At 38.8% G+C, this 20,029-nt stretch overlaps 2 protein-coding genes and 1 long non-coding RNA gene across 3 annotated transcripts; 2 read left to right on the top strand and 1 right to left on the bottom strand.

Annotated features, from left to right (window-relative positions):
* Positions 1 to 2: 2 nt before the first annotated feature.
* On the top strand, positions 3 to 593 carry LOC114352160 (uncharacterized). Its single transcript, XR_003655837.1, has 2 exons — positions 3 to 139; positions 322 to 593. It is a non-coding gene; the product is annotated as an uncharacterized LOC114352160 (long non-coding RNA).
* Positions 594 to 4,531: 3,938 nt separating this feature from the next.
* On the top strand, positions 4,532 to 6,078 carry LOC114352157 (AN1-type zinc finger protein 1). Its single transcript, XM_028303636.1, has 3 exons — positions 4,532 to 5,077; positions 5,327 to 5,429; positions 5,507 to 6,078. Exons 1-3 carry the CDS (start codon positions 4,746 to 4,748, stop codon positions 6,029 to 6,031), a joined length of 960 nt encoding a protein of 319 aa, XP_028159437.1. The 5' UTR covers positions 4,532 to 4,745; the 3' UTR covers positions 6,032 to 6,078.
* A 109-nt stretch (positions 6,079 to 6,187) lies between these two features.
* On the bottom strand, positions 6,188 to 18,160 carry LOC114352213 (follicle-stimulating hormone receptor-like). Its single transcript, XM_028303732.1, has 10 exons — positions 18,131 to 18,160; positions 16,944 to 17,065; positions 15,442 to 15,507; positions 14,739 to 14,807; positions 14,447 to 14,521; positions 13,503 to 13,620; positions 13,023 to 13,139; positions 8,443 to 8,531; positions 7,946 to 8,113; positions 6,188 to 7,334 (listed from the first exon to the last, which is right to left on the bottom strand). Exons 1-10 carry the CDS (start codon positions 18,158 to 18,160, stop codon positions 6,245 to 6,247), a joined length of 1,944 nt encoding a protein of 647 aa, XP_028159533.1. The 3' UTR covers positions 6,188 to 6,244.
* Between the last annotated feature and the right edge of the window lie 1,869 nt (positions 18,161 to 20,029).

Here is a 20,029-nt window from a genome sequence, read left to right as displayed (position 1 = left end):
AGAAGCAACCACTAGCACTGGTCACAGTTAACGTGGATTATCTTTGTTACAAATACGTTCCATAGACTGCATATTAACACGGAAAGAGAATCACATATTCGAAAATAATGTAATAATGGAACAGATTTCACCTCGTCAAGTAAGTTTTTTTATAATTATTTTCATTATATTTTATTAGAGACATTGGCTTGATATATTTGAACAAAGTGTATATTTTTTTCTATACAAATACTTCTAACTGATAGATAAAAATTGACATCACATCTCAATATCTTAAAGAATGAATTTTGAATGATACCATAATTAATTTCTTTGTTTCAGCTGCGGGGATATGACCAAATATGTCATCCCTGATGGCAGTGAGCTGATCGAGCTGCTACATATGCTGTGGAGCCCCAACAAACACATGATGGGACGAGGATTCATTTGCCCTTATATTGGCCGAATAACAGTAGGTCGCTGTGCTCATGTTATGACAATTTAGTGGTTTTTGAGCTGGGCAAGGTATCAGGAACATGTATTTCCACCTGCCTAGTTCCTAGACAATATTTTATTGACCCATGAGTCAGATTAAAATAATAATAATAAAAAAATGGTGTTTTATTTTGCTTCTAACCTTTCTAGTCTTAAGCCAAAAAAAATTTTTTTAATTTCTTGGATACAAAATGATATTTATATTCTGTTTCTTACTGGTATAGACTATTTAATAAATAACAAATTACATGCTGTAATGTCTGTCCACCTCAGGCCAAAGGTCCCATACTAAGTGGGCATAACCCTTTGTCAGTAGTGACTATAAAGTTAGAAATCGAATGAGGAAGTTTTAAAGTTTGTACGTTGTTCTGTTTGTAACCTCAGTTATTTTAGAAATTACTAAGGCTGGGTTACACCACCTAACTTTAACGGTAATAATAACGATAACCGGTGCGTTTTGTATAGAGTTTGACAGATTTTTGACATTTGTTAAAAGTAAAGTAAGATGGTGTAACCCAGTCTAAGAGTACGTATAATTTTATTTGTGGTAGGTCAAAGTGCTAGAAAATATTCTATTGCACAGAAATGTGCGTTGTATTTTTTTTTTCTTTATTATATGTCATAGTCTTATCAGTATAATAATACCTCTTTAGTTTTACCGAAAAGTATTTTATACGTATATTTTCGATAGTTGTAAGAATTATTACAAATATGACTACCGAGTACCTCTGTATTATTCTAAAGTGTATAATAGCACTAAGATTTAAGTATGATATTTATTTATTAATAAATTATCATAAGTTTCATATGTTTCTCGTCTGATGTTCGCGAAAACAAAAGTTTCAATATAAGAAAAGTCAGGTTTTTGTAAGACTGCCTCTACCTGAATATTACCGTCTACAAGGGTGTTAATTTATTTCTTTTTGCAATAAAATCGCTTTTAAATAACCAATTAGTTTCATTTAAATCTTTAACGCCTCATTAAATAGTACTTACAATCCGGTCAAGTTAACTGCGCACCTGGTGACGTCACGTCACATCGACCCTGGTACGGACGACAGGGAAAACGCGGGGATTCCAGCGTGGTGCGCAGTTAGCTTGATCGGTTGTAATGGCATAAGGCATTTTGAATAGAAAAGGAATATGGAACGTTTTGGTCTCAATCGGGTCTGGTCAAATCCAGAAGCTACGAAACCTTTGCTTAATTTACCACTTGAACAAGGCATGATAATGTAAAGTGACACTTGTGATGCTTTTTTGTTTTAATTAGTTTAATCTAAATCTTTATAGACTCCATCGTAGTGTCTGTTTGGGCCATAGGTTTTTGGGCCTTCGATTATAATTATGTCATAACAACATAAAGGGTGTCTTTCCTTCCAAAAAATACAGGGTATAGTGCGGCACATCATGCTTGACACTGTGGCATATTGTACCTTCTGCAGGCTTGTGCAGTGGATATCTACTGCTACTTTAAATATAATTTGCAAGAAACGTGTGTACTTCAGAGAGCAGAAATAACAGGAGTGGAACTGACAGGCAATCCCCTCTAGCAATGTAAGTAGACCAGTGGTTCACTCAGTTTATAAAAACTAGTTGCAGCGCCACCAATGACATATTCCAAATGTCACTATTGAAGAGTAACGTGCTGCGATAAAAATGGTGAATTGCAGTGTTTTTAATTGTAAGAAGAGATCTGAAACATCAAATCTTGAAAAGGACAACATTACATTCCATCGGTAAATATTATTTTATTTATTTCACATTAATTAATACACTAAATTTGCAAAAAACTAAATTTCTAGAAGTGTTGCCACTGGAATGACTGGAAAGCAAAAATTCCTAATTGTGTAATATTTTAAGGATAGTGTACTAAGGCGGAGTGGAGCAGAGAAGTTTTTTGAATCCAATCAGATTCCCTTATTTGCACATCTTCACTCCCCTCCGCTTCGATGGAAATGAATCAAGAGGAGAAGAATCAGGTGCACTTGATTTTCTATAGAATTTGACGCTGCCTTGCGGTGCGGAGAAGAGCGGAGCGGTGTGGAGTTGTGCGGAGCAGTGCGGTATTTCATAGATAGCAATAGACTGACAGCTAACAGCTACGCACAGCTCACGCATCTCCTCTCGTCTCAGCACCGCTGCGCTCTTCTCCGCTCCGCTTTGGTGGAAATAGCCTGCCAGCTTCGTCGTACATCTCTCGTCTCCGTACCGCTCTGCTTTGGTGGAAACCGGGCCTAAGGCTGATAGTCGATCCCCTTTGCCAAGGGAGTGTGGCCGTGGGTCATGTTTGGTATATAAGAATATTAGGTACCTATTTCATGGGTAGTGTAGGGTAATGGTGGTAGGGTTAATACTGGGACGTGTAAAAGTGCTTTTTAAGAGCCTATATAAATGACTTTTTAGTTTTTTTCATACATATAACTCTTAACTTTCACAATTCGTATTCGTGCTAGGGAAGAAATGCCAAACTTTTGCGTATTTTCCTTTAAATAGAGATCTGAAATGTTGAATCTCCCATAGGATAATAAATTAATTCATATCATTTTTTTAAACGAGCCATAGACTATGAACCATAGAGCAATGATTCTCATCGACAAAAATATCGATAGTGTCTCAGCGCCATCAGCTGTTACACAAAATAATGTCATTACCTCGTCCCCCTCAGGAAATGGCGAAATTTTTTTGTATGGAAATAAACGCGCGCTGCGACTCCTGATATTTCTGCTCTCTGGTGTACTTTAATGGTTTTTTCAATAGTTTAAAATATGATTACGAATCGGGTGAACGGTGAGCCCGTAGGTAGAGGCGCCTGTTAGGGTTTCTGATTTCTCGACTTATTTTTTTTCTCGAGTTTCGAGAATTTTCGAGGCCTAAGTCTCGAGTTTTCTCGGGTCTCGAGTCTTTTAATGAAAACTGCTGAAATCGGTTGAAATTTAATAAAAACACGGGGTTTTTTAATCTAATATACCTACTTTTATGCACAACAATCAATATTAGAATTTAGTACCACATATTTTGGTAAGGAAACAAACAAAAAATAAAATCTTCTTTCATATTTAATATTTACTAATAATCATAACAAAAGTCATTAAGTCGCGTGTACTTTAAGAATAAATAACAATAAAAATCTGGAGCTACAAATGAATCATTTGTTTTCTAAAGAATACAAGTCCAAATAGCAAAATTACGATAAATAGATTCTATTTCAGAGCAGAGATTTTTTTTGTTTTTTTATGAACAAAAAAAACTTTTTAATAAATTTTTAAATTTGTCACGGATAACGATTTGCATAAACTTTACGAGGAGGCACGAGTACCTAACCTAACGTCTGTTAGGTAAGGTAACTCTCTAGTTAAAAAATTTTTCAGTCTTTAAATCAGTCAGAGTTAAACATACAAATATCATACTCGTTGGTGAACATTATTACTTAGTTTCGATTGAGATCATTACTTGCAAATCAAATCAGTTAAAAAAGGAAAGACTAGGCCAGTCTAAAAGCAACGTTGACCTATTAAATAATTAAAAACTTACTTTTGTCTAAGAAAATAGCCTTTCAAGAATATTAAAGCATCAAAATCGAAACTCGAGAATTCTCGAGCTCCGGTAATTTTTTTCTCGTCTCGAATGAAGCCAAATTTCTCGAGTTTTCTCGAGTTCGAGAAAGCTCGAGCAGAAACCCTAGCGCCTGTGTATACGTAACTGACCTACTCTCATGAACATTTGTTATGGCTTTCTAGAGACAGTTTAGCTTGTGGTTTAGCTGCCATCAAATTGAAAGTAACTTCTTGCCTAACTTCGATATTGGGACAGGTCAATAACAGATAAACGTTACTAATAACGTCGTGAAATAAAGATCTGCCTTACGCGTGCTTACGCCCTACAGCACAGGTGGAAAAAGGATTATAGAATATAAATAACTCAAGGCAATATAGACTCAATGCTGTTGTATTAGAGTCCTTTCTTAATTCCGTCAAAAATGCACAATCTTCTGAATGAATATCTGTGTCCTGTCATTAGTGTCATTGATATTCAGCTGATTCATGATGGCTCAATTTATTGATTTTATCACAGAAGGATGATTTTATTCATAAAAGTTTCCTCCCATGTTGTTTTGTAAACTTTTACTCAGTGAATGTGAAAAAGTTATTTAGTGTAAAAAGGAAAAGCAGGATCATTTTCCTATCATATAATAACCAGTTTTTTGTTGTAAACATTGGCTAAAAAGCACTACTACCTCTTCCGTCTGGTATTAAACCAAATTCTCCTTACGTATGTGGGATTCTGTTGCGACAATCTTATTTCGATTTCTTCAAGCCGCCATGGAGTTCCCTGACCTCGGCGAGCACTGCCAGAAAGCAGGTTGCAACCAAACCGATTTCTTACCACTCCAGTGCAAGTGCGGCAAAGTACTATGCCGAGTCCACTTTTTGGACCACTGCACGTCAAGCGAGTGCGAGTTGGCGCCTAAACCTAAGGAAGTCAACCTCAAAAGCGATGACCAGATATTTAAATGCTCCGAGAAGGGATGCAGGAAGGGGAATCTACATGAAATGCTATGTGGAAAGTGCAAGAAACATTACTGCATTGAGCACAGATTTCATCCGTAAGTTTTATTCAGTATCTTTAATATTACCAAAAGGTTTTTAATAACTTAACAAAGAAAATTGCTTAAGGTGGGAATCGAACCCATGACCATTTGCTTGCCGTCGCATGATTGTCGACCGACTGTTCTCACCATTTTTGCTCAAATATAGATCTTTTAAGTTAAATACTATTATAAAATAATGTAGGTCTGGAGTTCACTAGCTCTTAATCGACTACCATAAAACTCATTATTCTTATTTATTTACAGAACATGTCCAGAAATAGATGATGAAACTATGGCGGCGAAAATTGAACAGTTCGAAGCCCCAAGAAAGCAGTTCCAACTAGCCAACCAACATCTACAGGAAACTGTAAGTATTATCAATGTTGTATGTGTAGCCTTGATGTTTATAAGGAATAATGTTTGCCCTATCTGTTATTTATACAGATAACAGAAAATATACGAAAAGCTCTACAATCGTCTGCTAAGGTGAAGACTGCATCAAAGATTCACCTTATGAGAATCAAACAGAAAGCTGTCGGACCTAAGTCTGTCCCTGTCTCTGATAGGGTATATTTTGCTATCGGCAAACCTAAAAACATGGAACCAAAGACTGTGAAGGTTATTGACGATGTCAATAACTTGGTGAAAATCGATAATCTTAACTTGGACCCAGACTTAAAGGGAGCTGTTGGGGTGTTCGTCAGCACAAAATGGAGCTTAGGCAGAGCCATAGATAGCATTTGTGACTCCTCTAACATTACAAATAATAATAACAGAATGGAAAAAGTGAAATTAAGACTTTTCCGACAGCTGGATGGGTACTGTATCAGTCCTATAAAAATGGATGTGGAAATTGGAGATCTGATGAAACAAGAAGTATTGATTGAAGGTGACAAACTCATTATCGAATACATCGATACAAACATTCTTAGAAATTTGGACGAACATGCTCAGATATTCTTAAGTTGACATTGTAAGTAAAATTAATTTTATTCACAAATATACACAATACATTTAAAGTTTTTTTTTATTTGAATTGCAAGCACAAAAATCTCAAACAGTTAAGAAAGGTTTGTTTTCAAAGTTTATTTTTGCTTGGGTGTTCATTAAATCAAACAACACATGTAAATAAATAGTCTTATAATAATACCAGTATTCATTCATCATTCTTAAAACTAACACTTAAAACATAGCATCACCATTTCCTTTACTAATTTGTGATTGACTTCTCTGGTAGTCTACTAGAGGTAGAAGAGGCGCTGGGTTAGACGGATTCGTGTGGGCCGTCGGGGGCGGCGTCGTGGCCAATTTGTACTTCTCTACCAGCCAGTTGCAATGACCAGTCCTAGCTATGAGCATTATAAAGTCCCTCCGGTACTGTTTCGTTAATATCGCGTACAGGAACGGATTCGCGCACGCGTTCAAAGGATAAAAAAACACTAGTAACACTTTCCCGTGACTTACATCTACTAACGGCACTCCAGCGAGTGCTGTGACGCCAAAAAAGGCCACTGGCGCCCAGCACAGCAGGTTGGTTCCTATCAACAACGCCATCTTATTCGCGATTCGTCTCTCGGCCGCTGCTGCTGCCCCTCTTCCTCCATACTTCTCCCCCCCTCCTCCCAATGACCTGTATATCTGTACGTAGCAGACCACAATCGTAAACCACGCCACAGCATTCGTAAGAAACAGTGATCCCTGGTAAACTCCATCTCCCACGTTCTGACTCTCAACCGGTAGGCAGATAGAAGTCGAAGAGTAATCTGAGACTCCAGCAAGAGGCAGTCCAGCCATCAGAAACGAGAACAGCCACCCCCCGATCATAATCTTCGCGGCTGCCAACAAAGAGATTCGCCTCTCCAGATATATGGCGTATGTAATCGCGAACCATCGTTCAAGAGTTACAACGCTGAGTGTGAATACTGATAGCTGTCCAGAGAATACGGAGAGGAAGCCAGCAATCTTGCATCCGACGCCGTACTGCCAATCGTAGGCATAGTTAAAGAACTCTCCGTAAGATCTGAGGTCTACGACGGCAAGCATAAAGAGGTAGATGCCGGTGCAAAGGTCGGAGAAAGCGAGATGGCACATGAGGAACCTTGGGACGGTGAGTTCCGACTGGTTTGTGAGAAGGACAGTCAGCACAGCGATGTTGCCGACGACAGCTGCTGCGATCACGAACCAGACGCTGGCTCGCAGCCACGACCAACCCATGACATCTTCGCAAGGGTTTAGCGCGTCTGGTTGCGGAGTGCACACGACCTTTGGTTTCCTGGAAATAAAAAAGCATGTTAAGAGAAATTACTTTACATACTTTCTGGTAGAGTTTGGAAGAAATGAGCTGCGGAGAGAGCTAAGAAGCTGCTTTGACAATGGCCTATGTCCAGCAGAACTTAGAAGATTTGTTACTGAACAAAAACTTATTTTATCTGTATCTTTCCTGAGTCCAGTTTCCCATTATCGTCATAGCCTTACTCTGTCCCTTGGCCCCTTGCTCTTGCAATATCGTGACCAAAACTTTACTCAAACTGATTATTCTTTCATAGAATCTATCTAAGAACCATAGAAATAGGATTTCCATCTTCAAAGGTCCGATTGAGTCTTGTCCGGGCTTTTAGCTGATAACAGAGTCTGATATTAGGGTTTTGTTACTTCAGTTGTTACGTTAGAAGACTTCAGATAATGTTGGGAGGTGGATAAATGATAGAAGTTTTCACTACTTAGTAACTAGCAGAAATGAAACGTGGTGGGGGAAAAAGTCTTATTTCTTTTTAGTGCAGACTACGGAAGTCCTGATAAAGAGTTAGTCAATAGTTTCGTCATGTCTGTTAGTCCGTCTGTCTGTCCGTCCACGGTTATGCTTGGAATTTACGATTTTCTTACCCAGTCATGAAGCCGGCGCAATTGTAAGCCACCTTCTGCGAAGAGACGTTGCTATCTATCGGGGCGTGGAACTGGTCGCTGTTCTCTGAGCTAGACGGTTCGTCGAAGTAATAGTCGTTGCTGTCGAAGCCGGTCTCCTCGCTGGTGGTAGGAGTGTCGTCTTCAGCCCTGATGGGAAAATACTAGTTAATTGTGTTCTGGTACAGGCTTCTAACAATCGTGTAGGTACTGATTACAAATTTTCACTCTTAGGGCCACAACAAACGTGCTACTTTTTTTTACTTTTAGCATCGGCCATCGGTAATTTAGCCGCTTTTTGGAAGCTGAATGCAGCGACGACCACACATTTCACACCGCACACTGAAGCTTGACTTTACACTCTGGATAACATTCTGATTGCTGCGGACCTTATTTCATCTTAATTTTAAAATATGTTGTTTACAGTTTAGCTACCACTAGATAAAGTTTTAAGTCTCACTCTCCTGAAAGTTACTTACTCTAAATCCTCCGTTAGTTTTCTTATTCGCCTGTCTCTCAGGGATCTTCTTCTCCGTGATTCTGTCTTCTGATCAATGTTCCCGCATTTCTGTACAAGAAACACATTTATTGTAAGATTTGTCAACAAAAGCTTTTATGGCAGTGCTTAACAATACTAGTAGTTCAGTCAGAGCCGGGCCGTGAGTTTAGGGGGCCCTGGGCTAATACTACTTAGGGGCTCACCTANCCACACTCACGTAGTACAATTTTTTTTCAGTACAGTCAGTTTAAACTAGGCAAAATTTTTATTTTGATATTTTTTTTGGGAATAATGTATTTTTTTCATCCAAGTTGGAACAGCTGGTTTTGTAATTTTAATAATAATTTAGAGAAGCATTATTCAGGGTTACATAACAAAAAAAAAATTTGGAAAAAGTGAAGATTTGTGGCAACACGAGTAAAAAGGCCGTCACCGGGAGTAGAATTTTTTGATTTTTTTTAAATGCCTATTATTTTGACAAAATGCCACATAGTTTTTTTTTTATATTTTTCTGATAACCAGCATAACTTGCCTCAACACCCAGTTCCGGCTTGACGTTACATTACGGGACACCCTGTATAACATATCTGTGCCAATATTGTCCATAGACGTGGAGGTTCCATTCTTCTCAAGTATTTAATCATCCTGCTTTTGTTTTCAGGTGTCTATGGACACAGTGCGCCGGCGGCTTAAGGAAGCAAGAGAGGGGAAAAAGTGTCGTCGGCCTGTGAAGAAAATTGAAGTGGAAGTCTTCCCTGAACAGGCAAGGATTATTTTTTAATCAGTCATTACCGTTTGGCAACATTTGACGACGATTTGGTAGATAGAGGTAGTTTTATCCCGGTTTTTGGAAGAGGGACGCGCACGATCAAGTTTTTCTGTGACAGACAAAATTTCACGCGAGGTAAAAGCTAGTAAAAAGGCTAACATTTAGAGTCAATTAAAGTTTTGGGTTTGCGTGATTTTATAGTGAAGAGTCCAGCCTAAGACGTCGTTTTGCCAGTGTTTTAGAGATCGCCGTGATGTAGTTTTCAGATAAATAATTTTTAAAATTACGAATTTTTACCATGATTTTTAAACTCGAATTTTTACCCGTTACTTCGAGCCTAGTGCAATAACTACTACTGGTCCTTGTATTTTATACCTAGTTTTTTAGTTAATTTGAATTAATTTTAAATTATAAATTTCACTTCAGGTGCCCAGCGCTGTACGACGAAGACGGAAAGTCGGTAAAAAGTGCAGACCGGTGAAAAAGATTAAAGTAGAGGTTTTCCCAGAAGAGGTAAGAACTATTTTTATTCATCATCATCATTTCAGCCACAGGACGTCCATTGCTGGATATAGGGCTCCACCAATTGATTTCCATATTGACCGGTTAATAGTTGCCTGCATCTTATACCATCAGTAATAAATAATAAATATCCTTGGACATTTTACACTGCGCTTCTAGTCCCAAACTAAGCAAAGCTTGTACTATGGGTACTAGACAACGGATATAAACATACTTAAATACTTTTTTTTTTGTAAATACATACATATTATACATAGAAAACATCCAGTCCAATACAAACAAATATGTTCATGCACACAAATGTTTGTACTGTGCGGGAATCGAACCCGCAACCTCCGGAATAGTAGTCCGTTTCGAACCACTACACCAAACGGCAGACAAAGTGATGATGATAATCACCTTAAAGGCCGGCAACGCTCCTGAGACTGCGGGTGTCTATGGGCGACGGTAATCACTTACCATTAGGTGATCCGTCTGCTCGTTTGCCTCCTGTCACATAAAAAAAAAACCTTTATCAGATCGTCGGTCCATCTTGTGGGTGGGTGGACGTCCCACGCTGCGCTTTCTCGCCGCATCGGCCGTCAGTTGATTAGTTCTGCGTAACATTGAGCTTATTGTTCTCCAATCAGTGGATTAACTATACCATACGAGGCCTGTGGAAAATTCTTTTCAGAAGTGGCCCTGAACCATCACGGGTTGGACGAATGAGGGCTATCGTTTTTATACTTAACAGTTGGCACCCCTGGCGATTGACAGGACCTTACTCTACAGTGGCGCTAACTGGTGAGCGCTAAAACGATAGCCCTCATTGCGCTTAGAGTCAGGTCGGGGGACCGTGGCATTTTGCCAGCCCTGCCACCCTATAGTTACGCCACTGTCTCTAATATTGACTGACATTATTTCCGTTTGTTCTAGATGAGCAGTATGGCGTCGGAGCCTGCGCAAGATCAGTTGTGCAGACTGTGCCATGTCACTATATCCGGGTGAGTATGGGGCCGTTCAAGTATTACGTAAGTACCAAGGGGGGGTGGGTGGTCTCTGTTTTGCTTATTTTGGATGACATGAGGGGTAGGGGGGTCTAGATGATGATTACGTCATCGTTAGTTATTTACGTTTTTTCGGGGATTCCCGCAAATAATACATAAGCGTAGGCATATGAGAACTGATTAGAGGAATTACCGCACATTAGGGAAATTACCGTGCGCTATTCACTTGTCTAATAGTTAACTCTCGTGCCGACACTGCCCATTGAAAGGACAATGTTCGTTCTCCATACATTGTTTGCCTAAGAACCAACAATTTTGACATATTACTACCCGAAAGCGAAATAATACGATTCTGTGTGTAAGAACAATGATTCCTGATGGACACTTGCCATAAAATTAATGATTAAGAATATTAAATCACAGCGATTTTATAATATGTCGTTTATGACAACATGGCGTCTAATGTATTGTGTGAATGTATGAACACCGATTCGCGAAAAATGTTTTGTATTGTCGTCACGCCGAGTCGCAGCCAAATAGTATAAAATAATAGAACAAGTTTTAGAAANTAGAGATTGCAATCCGGATTATTCGAAATTCGAAAATATCTGAAAAATCCGGATTTTGAGGCTATAAAAAAATCCGGATTTTGACTTTGAAATCCGGTTTTTTCGAATATTTTTACCCCAAAAATTTTATCATAAAATCATAAACCAAAATATCTATTGAATGCAACATGGATGCAAAACAAGCGAAGTTTTGATTGAACGCACCCGCACTTCGTCGCACAACACTCACACCTGCACTGTGCCTGCACAACGACGCGTCATGCCGCATGCGTAAGTGAATTCGCTAGTCGGCCAGTGAGTTTTATACGAGACGCTGATTCTGTTCTGAAACACCATATCGCTGAGTTTTAAAGAGCAGCTAAATCGGCAAATATCCCTTGCAAGTGTAAGTCATCATCATCATCTCAGCCATAGGACGTCCACTGCTGAACATAGCCCCCCCCCCCCATGCTTTCCATGTTGCCTGATTGGTCCACCTTGTGGGTGGACGTCCCACGCTGCGTTTTCCGGTACGCGGCCTCCACTCCAAATTCAAATTATTTATTGCATGTCACTCCAGAACCTTGCTGCCCCATCGGCCGTCAGTTATGCATACTATGTGCCCTGCCCATTGCCACTTCAGCTTGTATCCGTCGGGCTAGTATGTCAGCGACTTTAGTTCGTTTACGGATCTCCTCATTTCTGATTCGATCTCGTAAAGAAACACCGAGCATAGCTCTCTCCATAGCACGCTGTGCAATTTGAGCTTATGTATAAGGCCTATAGTGAGAGGCCACGTTTCCGAACCATAAGTCATCACTGGTAACACACATTGGTTGTAGACCTTAGTCTTCAGGCACTGAGGTATTTTGGACGAAAAGATGTTGCGTCGTTTCCCAAACGCTGCCCAGCCGAGTTGGATTCGACAATTGACCTCTTTCTTGAAATTGGACCTACCCAGCTGAATCGTTTGTCCGAGGTAGACATACTTGTCAACAATCTCGAGAATTGAGCTCCCAACCGAAACTGGGTAGGGCGCAACATGTACATTACATAACATAAGCTTTGTTTTCTCCATATTCATCCGCAGGCCAAGTGTAAGTAGAGATATCTTGAAGATATATTGAAGATATCTTCAACCTCGCCCATCAAGTTCACCCAGCGGATTCGATTTGCTTACATTAATTCATCTCGAAATGTCATTGTATGAGAATGGGGGTAATTGTGGAGAAATCCTTAAAAGAGTTCTAAACAGGTTGTTGGCTATNAAAATCCGGATTTTGCAATCTCTACTCACCTACTATACTCTTTCGCATTATCGTCTATTATATTATTGACTTCGACTTGAGTTAGCTGGGGGCCCCTTGAATCCCAGGGGCCCTGGGCTGAAGCCCAAAAAGCCATATGGTAGATCCGGCCCTGAGTTCAGTTGCCGGGTTACAGCGTAAATACGTAATACATAGTAACGGGTTCGATTCCGCGGGAGCCGGTGGACTATTATAGAGCGATGCAACATGGTTTTCGCGTTTAAAATTGTTCCCTGGGTCTCAAACTCCGTACCAAATTACATCTAAACAACTTTTACGAGCTAATATTACTATCATGATACCTAATTCATTAGGACTACCTATTCGCACCTCTCGTTCCCACCGCTGCAACTCCTGTGTGTGTAGCCAGGATCTACAGCTTATAAGGCCAGGGTCTACAGCTAATATCATTAGGAGGGAATTCTCACCTCTTTTACAAGTGCCAGTTGCATTTCGAAGAGCTTGTGTCTGGCCGGGTTGTGCCTCTCGGGGAACGCAAAGGCGCAGCAGTGGAAGTGATGGGTTAGCCGGGCTTCTTGTAGTTGCTGCGAAAAGTAAATAAAGGGTGAACGTGCGGAAAAATTGTCTAGCTGACAAAAAAATAATTCTGTGATAAACTCATGAATACAGAAACAATCGGCAATTCGGGCAATAATTCGAAGCACTACATAATACTCCAGGCACGAGTAGACGCGAAGTTTTTGTTTTATTATCTTAGTTAAAACATGTCTATCAATTATTACATTCTCCAAATATGTAGAGCCCATACTAACTTAGGCCTTGTCATACCTAAACATAAAGATACTGCATTTTTATTTTATGAAGACAAGTTTTACGGGATTTATTTTTCATATGAAAAACTTTGTCTCGCTCATGATAAAAAAAAAAAAACATTTTTGTCTACTCACCCGAAATTCGTAAATAGATGGGATGTACTTGAGTGACGGGGTCCTCTCTATTTTGAGCACTTGTAGGTTCTCCAGGCCTTTGGTCGGCAGGGAGTCTATTATCGTGCTGCTCAAATCCCTAGAATTTTAAAGAAATAGATAAATTAGGCGTTAGTTAAACCCTAAGTCCTAGGAAAACTTATTTAACAAACAATTCCAGCCCTGAAAACCTTAAACGAGTTTTATTTATTTATTTAAAATCTTTATTGCACACAAAAAATAGTGGTACAACAGGCGAGCTTAATGCCATATGTGGCATTCTCTTCCAGCTAACCAGAAAATTAGACAAAACAGAGAATTTAAGTAGGTAGTTTTCAATTATGGGCAAAACTAGATTTTTCGATTGTGTTGCCAAAAAGGTGACGTCATAGGTTTATTTTACAAAATGTACTGTGTGCTTACTGTTTACGTTATGTTTACGTTAGGTGTGCTCGCTAGCGAGTACGGTCAAAAAAAATCTATGAAGATTTTGGTTCTTGAAAGTAGCCGCTAGGGGCGCGGTACAATCTGTCATACATTTAATGTCATTTTTTACACAGTCGCTAGCGAGCACACTTATCGTAAACTCATGGTAAGCAGACTGAATTTAAACCATCATGATACTAAATTGAAGTCGAAATGATACTTTAAATATTCTCCTGGGACTAGCTCACGTTGAAAATGAAAATGATAGCTGCTAATTTGGCAGGCTATCAGGGACTTTTAACGAAAGCTTTTACGCCCGTATTCACAAACATTACTATGAGGTCTCATAGTGCGCGTGGACGCACAGGGTCACAAACGAACCAATCACAGAGCTCTATTCAACGCTGTGCGTTCGATTTGCTGCTTCACTTAAGCAAGCATCGTTTGTGGATACGGGCGTTAGACAAATAGTATCTTGTTAAAACTATAATTAAACTTACAGTTGTCTCAGTAAAAGATTTCCAGCAAATGCGTTTTCGTCCAAATGCTTCAGTTTCGTGTTTCCTCGGAAACTCCTGAAAAACATGATTATTTAAGTATTTGTTTTTAAAGTGCCATACCTGTGAAATGTGAAAGGAAAGCAAGCAAGAGCAGTCTTAATCGAGGTTTAGACTAGCAATAAAATTTTCAGAAGTTGATTGACTTCCACAAGCTTGCCAGAGCTGTAAGCAGCTTGCGGAAGTCAACTTCTGCAAGTTTTATTTTAAACTTCGCATTAAGAAAGATACTTACAGTCTTGATATCTGTGCGTTTTTGAATGCAAATGCGGGTACTTCTTCAATCAGGTTTAGATTCAGTGATCTGAAAAAATAAATTAATGCACTGTCAAAATAATTAAGTAATTCAAAATCACTATATCGATTTTAAAGGATTTTTTTATCTAAACTAAGCACTCTATTAACACGTTAAATGCATGTGGGTCAAAAACTATAGAGTTACCTACTCATTATTTTTGTGAATCTGGAGCTTTCAAAAACTCATAATGCGCCCATTCAAAGAGTTGTTCAAAACCATTTACTGAAAAAATAATATTATAACTAATAACGGGAAATAATAACGGTTAGGGTTAACTACTTACGCGTAATCTATAGCTGAAAATTACAAGGGCAAGTTTTACATTTACATTTCGCACATAATTTGTTCTTAGATTGATTGAGCAACAAGGTTGATCTTACAGGCCGAAGGTACATATGTAGTACGAAGTTTTTAGTATTTTTAAAATAAATTTGTTAATCTGCACTAATATAACAAAGAGGAAAGATTTATTGCTTTGCACAGGCTCCAAAAATACAGGACCAATTTGAAAAATCCTTTCACCATTAGAAACCTTAATTATTTCCGATAAATATAGGCGGTACGAAATTCGCCGGGTCAGCTTGTGTTAATAAATAAGATAAAAATAAAACATCATAACGGTATATACCTAGGGACTTACACTTGATCGGCGGAGACACGCAACGCGTGGGGCGTCAGTCGCTTGATGTGATTGCCTTCCAAGTCTCTGGAATACAAGGTAACTTTTACTGTAATGTACAGACGACAGCATATTAAGAAACACCGTGGTTGACGTACATATGTTCGCTAAATAAGGTTGTTAAACCGGTTGAAAATCTTCTAATTTAGGTAACTACATAGTATTTTTTTAATGCATAACAAGGCACGTATTTGATCATCATCGCACCTGGTGTTAAGTGGGATGCAGTCTAGGATGTTATATATCTGCCCTGTAAGTGCCTTTGCACTCTCGCCTTAAAAAAGCCCGGATTATAGTCTTCGGGAAAGACAACAGCAGGCAGCGAATTCCAGTCCCTAGCTGTTCGCATTCGTAGTTTAATTTCGGTATATTATTTAAAGAAGCTTATCAAGCGCCCAAACTACGTTTTTACCATACTGAATCACATGCTGGTACTAACTTCGAAAATTCCAATCATCATATTATGCTCGTGTTTTTTTTTTTACTTTTTAGAGCAATTTTGGGTCAGTTTTAATTTTGTTAAAATCGAGCCTTGGAGACAACATACGAACAGTAGAGCTAAAAATAAACAAACACACTAGGGATGATATATGTATTGTTCTATGTAACAAGAAAAGTGATACTTTATACTTTCTATGACGTAAGCTCAGAGCTTTTAGCTTCAGCTATAGTGTAGGCTGAAACGTATACTCGAGGTTACTGTCGGTGATTTGCACCAATTGTGAGCGTTTGGTCTATTTAGAAACAGTTGATTTATAACTGCATTAACTGAATTTGTAATTTTTATTCTGCTTATTCGGTTCTAGGTCACACTTTAAAGTTTCAATTGTTTTGTTTAACTCAAAATATTTAGGACATGGGTGATATGATTACAGAGATGACTCGTAATTCTTTAAAGTAAACAGTTACTGTGTCCAAAATTATGTGGAAGTGTACATAATTAGTACGTAAAACCAATGTTTCAGTTAAAAACACAGATCATATTTTATTTATTACGCATCATCATAACGCTTATAATGTAGTAATTCAACGTAATGAGTAATAGCTACTAACCATTTTTACTCGAAATTCGTACTTAAATAGAGACGCGTATAATCTAAACAAACATGTCTGATTGTTTACTAGTACGTTAAGACAAGTGTTTACTACAAGAAAGAGTGAAAAACTAGGCTGTATCAAAATAGAAAAAAACCACACTCAATGGCGTTCGTTCGTTTCAGCCGAAAGACGTCCACTGCTGGACAAAGGCGTCCCCCAAGGATTTCCACAAAGACCGGTCCTGCGCCGCTCGCATCGAGGCACCTCCTGCGGGCGGCGTATCTAGGGTTATTTTGCAGGGGCTGATATGCCATGTCACGACCAACCTCATATAGGTTTTAATAAACGTCTGATTTATCGAATTCCATGACCTAAACTATTTTAATTTCGTTGTCTCTTTCTAACATACGGGAGATTGTACTTACATAGCCTGCAGGTAAGGGATGGAAGAGTTGCCCTTCTTGGTGTCATGGACGTGGCTCAGGTTGGGTACTTCCACCAGCCCTGACGTGGTTATGATGCTGTGGAAGATAAATTCAATGAATTCCTATTTAACCCATTGGCAGTTCTGGACATAGTCTTAGATATCGCAAGTGTTATAAAAATAAATAAAAGCCCCACTATTTTACAAAGGAACAAGCTTTCTCAGAAGATGGTTATCCACTCATGGATTGGAGGTTTGATATTTGTTACAATCCTGGGGAAAAGGACATGGTGATTCAGTTGAAAGCATGAAATGTCCTGTATCATAAAGCGGTTCCGCTAACATTTCACACGTCTATGTCCAACCAAACACAGAGTAAGTACGCTGGCGAGTAAAATTTTCGAGTTTTGTTCAAGCTATTTCGGGCTCACTGCTACATCATGAAAATAAACATTTGTTGTCTAGCCCACGTAAAGTCCATCATTTTGTGGTTGACTCACTGAATATGAATAATTATAGGTGTACCAGAATCTCATGGCAAATAGGGAAAATAAACTTTGTTGAGAGCAATACTAGGGAAATTGGAATAAACGATCTTGATACTGTTTAATTTTTTACTTTTATGACTTTAATATTAATGAACATGAAGTACGAATATACATTTTAGGTAGGTATGTGTATAAAGAATGTTGTTATACATCAGGTTTTTAACATAGGAAAATGTCTTGGAAATTAAGTAAATCGTAATATTACTTTAAAGTAACTAATTTTATTATGCATCATACTTTTAACTTATCACTTCATTCAGAACTAGAAAACGATTCTAAGAACTCCACTTGCATTTCTTGTTCTTCAATAGACAGATGATCAAGATAAAGAGGTATTGTAAATAAATTGCTCTTCCAGCATTTTAATGGAGAAGTTCCTGATGTTAAAAACACTATATTTCTCTGAATGGGATTAAAATATATACCAAAACTAAAAAAAGACGGTGAAGTTTTTTTTTAAATCGATCAAGAAATGTCTGAGAAATAAATTATTTAAATTACCTACATATTTTCGCGTGGAACTGAAACATAGGCGGTGCCGTTCTTTTTGTATAATATGGCCAGGTCTGGGATATTTTAAAAAAAGGTTACAAAATTACGGTACTGAAACCGCGTTACTCCATGTTACTGACGACCTTACTGAGGCTTCGGACTTGGGACTGAGCAGCATACTAGTATTGTTAGATTATTCTAGGGCATTTGACTGCCTGCACCCTCGACTCCTACTGGCAAAACTGTCACACTATGGGTTTTCACCTAACACATGCAAGTGGTTCGAGTCATACTTGGTTAACAGGGAACAGACGGTTGCTATTACTGGAGATGACGGTGTAGATAGTTTCTCGTCCCCTAAGGNTATCTTCTCTTTCACAATCTATAAAAGTTCATTTGGTCTATTATTATACATGTGCTATGAATGAGGGTTTTCGCGATTGAAAAATCCGCGAGATGGCAATACGTAGACGCGAGGTCCAAATGCTGCATGATTGGTGGATTTTGACATATCTGTCAATGTCATGTCAAAAATAACCAATCATGCAGCATTTTGACCTCACGTCTACGTATTGCCATCTGGCGGATTTTTCAATCGCGAAAACCCTCATTGGCATAGATTATGAGTGACTGGCAACTATGATATAATCCCTAAATTCCAGTCTGGTTTCCGACGGGGACACGGTACTGAAACCGCGTTACTCCACGTTACTGACGACCTTACTGAGGCTTCGGACTTGGCATTGACTTGACTGAGCAGCATACTAGTATTGTTAGATTATTCTAGGGCATTTGACTGCCTGCACCCTCGACTCCTACTGGCAAAACTGTCACACTATGGGTTTTCACCTAACACATGCAAGTGGTTCGAGTCATACTTGGTTAACAGGGAACAGACGGTTGCTATTACTAGAGATGACGGTGTAGATAGTTTCTCATCCCCTAAGGTAGTCGGGCGAGGCGTGCCACAAGGTTCTATACTGAGCCCTATCTTATTTTCCATTTTTACTGCTGATCTCCCACAGTGTATACAATCCTGTAAATACCACTTGTATGCAGACGACACACAAGTGTACTATTCTTTTAAAAGTAATGACACCACTGAGGCTGTTGAAAAAGTAAATGAGGATCTAAAAAACATCTATCTTTGGTCAGAAAGGAACTCACTGGTACTAAACCCTTCTAAGTCACAAGTACTTATCCTAGGAACTAAACACCAAATAAGGAAGGTCCTGGATTGTAACATTGAAGTTTCCATTAATAATATAGTCTTGGATAAAGTAAAATGTGCTCGCAAATTGGGTCTGCTTCTAGATGGAGAGCAGAAATTCATTGAACACGTAAACGAAAAAATCAGGAATGCCTTCTTTAAACTCAAGACTCTTTATAAAATAAGACCATTTCTAAAAGAAGAGCTGCGCTTAATGCTCACTGACTTACTCGTGCTCTCCCCTTTTAACTATTGCGGCTCAGTAATTGGTCCCAAACTAAATGTCAGCACTGAATAAGATATTCAAAGGGTACAAAACGCTTGCATACGGTTTTGTTTTGATGTACCTCGAAGGGAGCATATAACCCCATACCTAACAGTAAAGGGATACTAAATATGAAGGCTCGTAGGGAACTGCAGTTTGCCTGCATGGTCCACAGGACAATATGGAACAAAAAGCCCGAATATACTGTACGAAAAACTTCACTGGGTAAAAGACAGTGCACTAAGAAGTCTTCGAACAGCTATTCAAAACAGATTAAAAATACCTCAACATTGCTCTTCTCGATTTCGTGGCTCTTTTAAGTTCGCTGCTGCTAATATATGGAATGACTTACCGCCGCCTATGAAAGTAAAAATGAGTATTGCTACCTTTAAAATGAAATACAAAGTGGCTCTAAAAGAAAGGCAATTGGCAGCAGAGAGCTTAATTAGTGGATATTCCAAATTATAGCCCCTTAAGGATTTTTTCAAATAGTCTACACACTACACTCACACACACACACACACACACACACACACACACACACACACACACACACACAAACACACACACAC

The sequence above is a fragment of the Ostrinia furnacalis genome, unplaced genomic scaffold (assembly GCF_004193835.3).
Source record: "Ostrinia furnacalis isolate ACB-3 unplaced genomic scaffold, ASM419383v2 OfSCF1268, whole genome shotgun sequence".
In the NCBI taxonomy this organism is placed as follows: Eukaryota; Metazoa; Arthropoda; class Insecta; order Lepidoptera; family Crambidae; genus Ostrinia; species Ostrinia furnacalis.
Note: the sequence above shows the minus strand (reverse complement) of the source record. Positions and strands in the feature narration are given on the sequence as shown.

Bases quoted from the DNA above. Each gene is read 5' to 3' on its own strand.
- LOC114352157 (XM_028303636.1), top strand. From the start codon at position 4,746: ATGTGGGATTCTGTTGCGACAATCTTATTTCGATTTCTTCAAGCCGCC. The intron at 5,078-5,326 runs GTAAGTTTTATT...ATTTATTTACAG, and splicing joins ATTGAGCACAGATTTCATCC to AACATGTCCAGAAATAGATG. The intron at 5,430-5,506 runs GTAAGTATTATC...TTATTTATACAG, and splicing joins ACCAACATCTACAGGAAACT to ATAACAGAAAATATACGAAA.
- LOC114352213 (XM_028303732.1), bottom strand. From the start codon at position 18,160: ATGCTGCTCAGTCCCAAGTCCGAAGCCTCA. The intron at 8,532-13,022 runs GTGAGAATTCCC...TTTCTTGTACAG, and splicing joins AACTGGCACTTGTAAAAGAG to AAATGCGGGAACATTGATCA. The intron at 8,114-8,442 runs GTAAGTAACTTT...TTTTCCCATCAG, and splicing joins AAACTAACGGAGGATTTAGA to GGCTGAAGACGACACTCCTA.